At 39.8% G+C, this 9,266-nt stretch overlaps 1 protein-coding gene across 1 annotated transcript in view; it reads right to left on the reverse strand.

Annotated features, from left to right (window-relative positions):
- The window catches only part of LOC111334498 (short transient receptor potential channel 4-associated protein), a 35,320-nt gene extending 26,447 nt beyond the window's left edge, over window positions 1–8,873 (reverse strand). The window contains exons 1-13 of the mRNA XM_022940249.2: window positions 8,405–8,873; window positions 8,199–8,330; window positions 7,821–7,949; window positions 7,033–7,099; window positions 6,757–6,818; window positions 6,434–6,519; window positions 6,275–6,342; window positions 6,046–6,156; window positions 5,656–5,721; window positions 5,006–5,068; window positions 4,789–4,872; window positions 4,542–4,618; window positions 4,325–4,390 (exon numbers count right to left, since the gene is read on the reverse strand). Of these exons, the coding sequence (XP_022795984.1) occupies window positions 4,325–4,390; window positions 4,542–4,618; window positions 4,789–4,872; window positions 5,006–5,068; window positions 5,656–5,721; window positions 6,046–6,156; window positions 6,275–6,342; window positions 6,434–6,519; window positions 6,757–6,818; window positions 7,033–7,099; window positions 7,821–7,949; window positions 8,199–8,330; window positions 8,405–8,485 (1,092 nt within the window). The 5' untranslated portion in view covers window positions 8,486–8,873. The remainder of the gene's footprint in view (window positions 1–4,324; window positions 4,391–4,541; window positions 4,619–4,788; window positions 4,873–5,005; window positions 5,069–5,655; window positions 5,722–6,045; window positions 6,157–6,274; window positions 6,343–6,433; window positions 6,520–6,756; window positions 6,819–7,032; window positions 7,100–7,820; window positions 7,950–8,198; window positions 8,331–8,404) is intronic.
- Window positions 8,874–9,266: the final 393 nt, after the last annotated feature.

The following is a 9,266-nucleotide window of genomic DNA, read 5'->3' on the forward strand; positions in this document are numbered from 1 at the left end:
GGAAAGCTGAAATCCTGGTAAATGGTTGCCCAGTTAGTTTCAAGCTTGATAGTGGGGCTGATGTTTCTGTCATATCAGAAAAGACTTTTGGTCTTTTGTCAATTCAGGAAAAGCTCCTTCCACCTGATAAGAAATTGTATGGCCCATGCAAAGTACCACTGTTTTGCAAAGGTAAATTTACAGCATCCCTTACGCATAACCTGCAATGCTGTGCTGACGAAATTTATGTGGTTCCTGGCCTTGAACAGTCCTTGTTGGGAAGAAGCGCGTGTAGCCGGCTCGGGACAATTGCTAGAATCTCTGGTGTTGACTCAAAGGACAGCAACTATGAGAAGAGATTCCCCAGCTTGTTTCAGGGGTTAGGATGCATGGATGGTGTTTACGAGATCAAGCTGGATGAATCAGTCACTCCATTTAATCTGTGTACCCCAAGGCGTATTCCTATTCCTTTACTACCTCAAGTGAAGAAGGAGCTTGAGCGAATGGAGCAAATGGGAGTGATAGAACAGGTCGATCAACCTACCCAGTGGTGTTCCCCGATTGTTGTTGTACCCAAAAGGAATGGCAGTGTCAGAATTTGTGGTGACTTTGTCCAGTTAAATAAGGCTGTTCAGAGAGAGGTCCACCAAATGCCAACAACTGAACAAACTCTAGCCAAACTGTCTGGCGCAAAGATTATGTCTAAGCTGGATGCAAATAGTGGATTTTGGCAGAGGAAGTTAGGTGAGAATTCAAAGCTGTTTACCACTTTTATCACACCATGGGGAAGGTACTGTTTCACAAGACTACCCTTCGGTATTTCTTCAGCACCCGAACACTTCCAGAAAGCGATGCAGAGGATCCTAGAAGGTCTCGATGGGGTGGAGTGTCAAGTTGATGACATCTTAGTATTTGGAGAGACCCAAGAGCAGCATGATAAGAGGTTGATTGCAGTACTGGAGCGGTTAGCAAATGCTAATGTTACCCTTAACCTGGAGAAGTGCAAGTTCTCAACAGATAAAGTGGAATTTCTGGGGCACGTGATCGGCAAAGATGGAGTGCAAATCGACCCCACTAAAGTGGAAGCTGTCGCACAGATGGGGGAACCAACTGACATTGCACAATTAAGGCGGTTCCTGGGCATGGTCAATCAAGTAGGGAAGTACATTCCTAACCTGGCGGACATGACAAAGCCACTGAGGGATCTTCTGAGTAAGAACAATGCATGGCTCTGGACTGGGGCTCAGCGGGAAGCATTCAATGCCGTAAAGAAGGCCCTAGTCTCTACGCCAACACTAGCCCTCTATGATCCAGCCAAAGAGACAAGGGTATCATCGGACGCTTCCTCGTTTGGTCTTGGAGCGGTTCTCACCCAAGCCCAAGAGGATGGCGGTTGGAAACCCGTTGCATTCATATCCAGGGCATTGACGCCAACAGAACAGAGGTACGCCCAAGTAGAAAAGGAGGCTCTAGCAGTGACATGGGCATGCGAAAGGTTATCGGACTACCTCATCGGTAAGCCATTTCATATTGAAACGGACCACAAACCATTAGTTCCTCTCCTGGGGTCAAAGAACTTAAATGAAATGCCACCAAGAATTCAGCGTTTACGAATGAGGCTGCTCAGATTCCAGTATTCCATCTCACACGTTCCAGGCAAGAGTTTGACAACAGCAGATGCTCTCTCAAGAGCTCCGATAAACCAGGAGCAGCAGTCAGGCTTACAAGAAGAAGAAATAGCCCTGTATGCGCACAGTGTTTTGAGTGAAATTCCAGCCAGCGACAGACGTCTGGAAGAGATAAGGGAACGACAAGAGGAGGATGAAGTATGCCGACAACTTGCAGCCTACTGCCAACTTGGCTGGCCAGAAAAAGATAGAGTTCCGGAGGCACTAAAAGGGTACTGGAGTGAGAGAGGAGAAATTACCTTAGTTCGTGGATTACTTCTGAAGGCTTCCAGAGTCATCATACCGTCCTGCATGAGGATAGAGATTCTTGATTGCTTGCATGAAGGCCATCAGGGCATCACAAAATGTCGCAGCCGTGCCAAGATGTCTGTGTGGTGGCCAGGCCTTAGTAGGCAGATTGAGGATATGGTTCAGGGATGCCGCAAATGCGCAGAACACCGATCTTCCCGAGCAGAACCCCTTATTCCTTCAGTGGTTCCAAACAGGCCATGGCAGATCATCGGAACAGATTTGCTTCAGCTAAAGGGCCGCACCTATTTGCTGGTCGTAGATTACTTCAGCCGATACATTGAGGTGGCCTTGCTTTCATCATCCCAGACTTCGCAAGATGTCATTCAGGCGCTGAAATCTATGTTTGCGAGACATGGAATTCCAGACTCTGTCAGATCTGACAATGGTCCTCAGTATAGTTCAGCTGAAGTCATTAAATTTGCAAAGGAATGGGGATTTGCAAGTGTGACAAGCAGTCCAAAGTACCCCCAATCAAATGGGATGGCTGAACGGGCGGTGCAGACCGCAAAGTATGTCCTGAAGAAGGAGGATGATCCTGCTAAGGCGTTGCTTGCATATCGCTCAACACCATTAGAGAATGGTTACAGTCCAGCTGAGCTTCTGTTTGGTCGAAAGATAAGATCCAGAGTTCCACTTGCTGCGGTGGAGCTGAAACCCGGTTGGCCTGATTTGTCTATAGTCCGAGGTAGAGAGGAAGTTCGAAAGCAAGAGCAAAAGGCTTACTTTGATTCTCATCATGGCGCAAGAGATCAAAAGAAGATTCCTGTGGGAACCGAGGTTTGGATTCGAGACATGAAAGTCCCAGCGACCGTGACTCAAGAGGCTGAGACACCTCGTTCATACATTGTTAGCAGCCCCAGAGGAACTATCAGAAGGAACCGGAAGGACCTTACTCCGCTGTACCCTAGCAGTCCTGATTCGAGCAAGCAAATTCCAGAGGCGATCAAGTTGGATGTTCCGGCAGCTGCTTGTGCAGCTGGTGCAACCACAACTAGATCTGGGCGAGTAGTCAGTGCCCCCAGAAGATTGGACTTGTGACTGTGCGGGATAAATTTATGAATTGAACAGTCCGATCTCTAAGTTTACACAGTTCATGTTATAAGTTAAATCAAACTTTATTACCTTCATGTTTAGTAGTTTTGGCTTCTCCCCGTAGTTTTTAAAGGAGGAGATGTTGTGTTGTCAAAATTGTTATAGTTTGTACTTTGTACCGAGTCACGTGACGGGCAGTAAAAAGGCACTGGAAGTTCTTGAATGAATGGCGTCGTTCGGATCTTTTACGCTCGCCGATAAATAACACAACACAAGCTGTAATAATTTCAAACCAACCCCTCCATTAACTCGATCCACGGTGTTTTGAAGAACACATCGATGGTTCCAATTGATCGCTGGTTTCGAATTCTTCAACAGCTGAAAATGGATGGTCAGGATTCACACTGCAGGACACAGTTTTTGATTCAGGCTCACTTGTGGATAGCGTTGAAGTACAAAATTATGAAGAACTTCCTTCATACTTTTATGAAAACGTAGAAAAACTGAACAGTAATGAAATAATTCCAGATATGGGTTTAGTTGACGATAATGGAAAGTTGATGCAAGCTTAACACTTTAGAGACAACAACAACCCTCTTGTTTATTAAAAGGTTGAGCTGTGTTCATGTTAGATTTGCAAAGCAGGTAAATTGATGTACAAACAGAAAATTGATTGTGTGAATTTTTTTTTCTGGATCCTACATTTGTAATCAGTATTTATTCTTGTTTAAGGACACAATTGAAGTTAAATACCGCAATAAGGAGGATTTTTAAAGACATCATGGCTGAGTAGACCCCTTTTGCAAACAGTTACATGTCACTCAGTCAATATGCTATTTTCCATAGAGGTCTTTGTAGTTTTGCAAAATTGATGGTTTAAAAGTGCGGTTGCTGCATGTTTGGACACTCAATGTTTGGTCAGCATTAAGCTGAATATGGTCCCCTACTGGGGGAAAATTCAAATATCACGACTGGCATATGATGATAAAAGATGGATCCTTGATTTATAACTCATTCTGTTCAGTTGATCGCCTACATACATGTTAAATATATGTCAATTTCCTCAGACACTTTGCAGATATTTGAAAGAAGTTCCTACATATCTGTGAAATATCTGCAAACATTGCAGATATGCTACAGATATGAATAAAACCATTACAAACATTGTGCAGTACTGTAACAGATGTGAGAAGGACAGTTTTGCAGATACTTTACATATCTGTCCATTCGGTAAGGGAATTAACATCCTTTGCAATAAAGGATTGCTCTGTGACAACCTGTCTACCTTAAACTAACTACTGGAAAATTCCTTGTTAAAAAAAAATTAAACTCACAATTAACTTGTGTTTTCCAGTCAGGAACAAACAAAGGACATAGAAAACCTCCACTTTATGCATCACCTAGAAATAATAATCAGAAAATCAATACCACACATAAGTGACAAATCAAACCATATTGGAACAATTAATCACAAACATGTTGTGCCTGTGCAACACGACAATACTCCTTTGCATGTTAATGCTGTTATAAAATCAGTCCAGTTGTACAAACCTCATGTATGTGACCCTGTATGTGGCTAAAAGAAGATCGTAAAGTCCTATGTCCTAATGATTCATGCTCGTCAGATTCTGCAAAGGGAATAACTCATGCATGTCAGTGAAATTAGGGTGATGGCATGTAGAGGGCTCCACAGCAAGTGAACTTGGATGAATTTTGTATAAAAAAGATCAATCTCAGATAATTTATAAATAGAGAATGAAAGCTAATCATTAGGATATTTCTTATGAAGACTGCTCACCTAAATCAAGCCCCTCTGACATAAAGACATCTTGCAAGAATGTTTGGAAATCAACCATGTCCAGGAAATGGGATGATCTCTCTACTGCAAAAGAAAAAAAAACGATATTGTTATTCAATTGATCCACTAATCAGGAAAATTTTATTTAGATACTTCAATATTTGTCATTAGATTGTTGATAAAACTAATCAAGACCCAGAAAAAAATTAAATCTTACCCATTGGCTGACATGCCAGTCTAACTATCCTTGGGAGAAATTCCTTTAAACCTATGAGTGTTGCTGCAATAGAACCATAAACATAAAACTTCAGTGTGCTCTTTAAGCATCAATATATATTTAGATTCATATTATATCTGGCTGTAACATAGTTACACTACATTTAGTTCTAGTAGCCTTTATTAAAACCAAGTAATAGTCTAGTCTATCACTAATACTGCAGTCTGATTGGCTGCAGAATGAAATGTATATTATATAATAGTGAAGTGTTAACCCCAGAAGTGTACAACTCTCATGAGATAGACAACTGAAGTTCATAATCTAGTTATTAGATATACTTGATAAAACTCATCATCATCAGTCTCCTTCGTGTTCTGTTGCGCATAAGGCCTTCTGGTTTCAGTAATAATATTTTTTTGTACAGGGAAGGGATATTAGCCCTTCGCCCAACCCTCAACCTGGAGGGCCAGGTGATGCAATTAGTCAGGCCTCTCACTTGGAACTTGCCCAACATGGTTGAACCTACCAGTGACCAAAGTCACCGTTGGTAAGACCTCCAAGATCATTAAGACACGCAGACCTCCCCATCACTATCAGGCACAACACTTAACGCAACACTTGATAAAACTAGAACATATATAAATACGGACCTTGATTATTATCAGCAACATCCTTCTGTGACATTCCTCTTCTGTCCACTTCATCTTGGGCTAGCACTATCAAAAGTAAAAAATATGTTGGTTATCACTTGTATTTAACATTTTACATCCTATTCACATTCTCTAATACTCTTCTCAAAACATTTTTCCTTTGGTGCTGACAAGGAGAATTTGTCTACACCAATCAAATATTTTTTTAGGTTGGCAATCACTTCCTTTACTTTCATGATCTCAATGAATGATTTGGCACTTTAATTGTATGGAGAAATCAGATGTGGGTCATTCTTGGGTTCAAAGGGGTTAAAATGACTGGTTAGAAACTACTGTGCAGTAAAATTTTTCAAACTATCCTTAAGGAATGAATTAAATAACAACACTCACAAGTACTTCTCTCCTCTACAGATTCCAAATCTGATAAGGTAAATGACAAAACACGACAAAAGTTCCCCAGTTGTTTCTGATCTAAGATGTTTATCAGTTTTCTCATATTTACTGAAAAAAAAAAAATAAAAAAATATATAAACATATAGGACTTCTCGCAAAAAAGTGGAATTATACCAATGAACAGCTCATATAGTCTTGACGTGCTGGGTAAAAAAATTTAACATACCAATGCGGTCTAAATCGATAAGTTCTTTTCTGGAACCAAACAGATCTTCTAATACCACCAATGCACGGCTGCAATATAATAGAACATAATTATAACCCAAAAAATAAATATTTTGCTTTATTTCCCAATAAAGAAATGAAATAAAAGTTTGAAACTTACGAAAAGGTTTTCTTTTGTTCTAGGAGAGTGAACAAATGACTAATCAATTCATTTCTCTTTGCCAAATTAATAGCAACTCCATCAACCTGTCCAGAGAAAAAGTCAAGGAATAATGCATTAAAATAAAGTGCAACTTGATGGTTACATGTGCATGAGGGCTGGCATGAAAACCTTAGCGTATCTTTTATTTGATGATTTGTCGAGAACATACTTTATTTCAATATCATAGCTAACTTGTTTATAAGTTTAGTAAAATATGGTGTGGATTGGCATTCAAAGCAGATAAACACAATAGCATTACCAGTATGTTAAACAGTACTTACCACAAGACAAATGTTATGGATGAAATCAAGACACCCTAGGTACAATTCTGTTTGCTGCAGCCCTGCATGATCAACAACAAGAAATGTCTATATATATATTTGCACCACTCTTCAAGTCATTTCATGAGTGATGAAAGAAGACAGACAAGAGACTAAATACAACGCAGACATGTGACTGTGGTTCATGTGGAACCCAACACAAGTTTTGAATTAATTCTAAAGTGCTTCAATATTACTTTGATTATCAAAATATCTTTCTACATTTACTACGCTCACTTGTTGGTTTTATCTTGCAAAGCTTGAAGCCATAAGTAACAGGATAAAAAAGGATTTGCACCACAATCTGTCAAGAATAAAATAAAGACTGACTGAGGAACAAGCAACTGACTGAGTTAGGGCAGCTACAACAACAGGAACAGCTGTGTAAGGTGTTGCAGTGAGAACCGTTAACAATGATTACAGAATCTGAACCGGAAGTAAGGGAATGACATTTAGTCTGACCCGTTGACACCACCTTGTATCAGGAAGCAAGTAATAAACGCTATTTCGACAAAAACAACAACGACCGAGAAACAAATATGCCAATAACAGCTGTTTAAAATAGAAAATTCTTCCCGCGAGAGATCTGTAATACCAGCAACAAGGGTTGACATGGTAAAAAGATAAAAACAAAAGCCATAAATACTACGTCGACCTGGTCAAAGTTTCGTAGTTATGTCCTCGAAGACAACATAATTATAGGATGATTCACGAACAAAGATAGAGCGTGAGTTCTTCAATGGACTCTTGTCGAATTCCGGCTTCGAAATTATATCTGAGATCCTAATCGCAATTTTCTACACCTTCGAGCAGGCATTACAAACATTTTGAAACGGTGTTGAAATCTTTCGGAAATACGGTGTGTTAATGGACTTCTAAAAAAGTAATAGTGGAGTAAATTTTTTACCCAGTTTAGTCTAATAAATAAATTCTTCAACGAAAACCCTTCTTAGCAAATAGTAAACAAAATCGACTAACTTCAAAGTTGGAATAAACAAAACAGATTCACAATTAACATGGCTTACCTCCACTCCACCGAATAAATTTAAAACTTGACCAATTCGAGCTCTCTCCTTCGTGTAAACTGGAAGTTCGTTTTCGCTGTAAAACATCTCTGATACACTCATTGTCTCTGAGAAGAAGTGTGAAAGTTCCTAAAAGAAAAATAACGTAGATCATAAGAAAGAATAGTACCTCACATTAAAATCGAAGAACCTAATCGAGTAAACACGTCAAAGTCACTGCACAGAACAATTGTAATGTCGTTTCGTAACAAGGTTGATTAGATTGACTGATATCGTGAAATGCATGATATATTCACAACACAATCTAGCTATTATGACGAGAAGTAAAAATAATCATCTCTAAGCTCGATGAAATACGGATTAAAATCGAATCCCTACCTCTATGTATCTCATACATTTCGTGACATTAAACCTCTGGAGACTGCTATGTCGTTCAAGCTTCGCCAAAATAACAGGTATCTCTTTAAAATTCAAACGGCGATCCACATCTTCTATGAAATCTTTGGGAAGCTGAAAGAACGAAACGAGAATATCACCACCTATGCACTTGTCAAACTAGAATCTGATAGAAGAATCGAACTCACCATGTTTGTTCTGATGCATTTTCCAGAAACTTGGGATGCCATGATGCACGAAACCAAATTTCTATTTCTCTTCGCCATCATAGACTAATAACACGACGAGGTAATCAAGCTACTACAAACCGATACTAAGATATTTTGAATTTAAAAAATGTCGAAGACTTGCCACAATCGAGAAGTATACGATCAGAATGTAAGCAATAATACAACCATTTCCCTCTTTCATATATCAAGCTTGCGCGCTTTTCAATGATCAGAGCCTCCCCAGACATTTGACCAATGAAAACACTCCTTCTATTCCTACCGCCGGCGGTGGCCAATCCTGTACTTCTTTATATTACACCTGCTAATTGGCGGTCAGGGGGTACCGCTCGGTAAAATGGCGCGTAACACCTGACTAAACTGTACTGTACTAAAATTCGATTGATAGATGATCGAATTCACTTCAGTAAGGCTTGCGCTTTCTTTTCTAGTATACACTTAGCACAAAGTAGAAAGGTTGTTTCCTTTGTCGGTGCGTCACGCTTTCGAAGAGACAGGATGAACTTAAGTTAGTTTTTGTTTTTAGAAAGTCCGTGTTATTCGTGGCATTACGCACGCAAAGTTCCTGATCCCATCCATTGTTGATAAGTTTAGACATTCAGTTTACGCCCTTAAAGATCTGATTGAGCTTTAAATAAGCTTTTTCTGCAAACTGCAACATTTTCTAAAAGTAGAAAAGTCGACTTCGATCTTCTTTCACCGCTGGACGAGGTGTAAAAGCAAAATCGCACAGTCAGCTAAATATTAAACGGGGAATTTTGGATTGTGATTTCAGTTTCCTATCGTCAAGTTATTCTTAAATGAACAACGCTAGTGGTCTCCG

The sequence above is a fragment of the Stylophora pistillata genome, chromosome 3 (assembly GCF_964205215.1).
Source record: "Stylophora pistillata chromosome 3, jaStyPist1.2, whole genome shotgun sequence".
NCBI lineage: Eukaryota > Metazoa > Cnidaria > Anthozoa > Scleractinia > Pocilloporidae > Stylophora > Stylophora pistillata.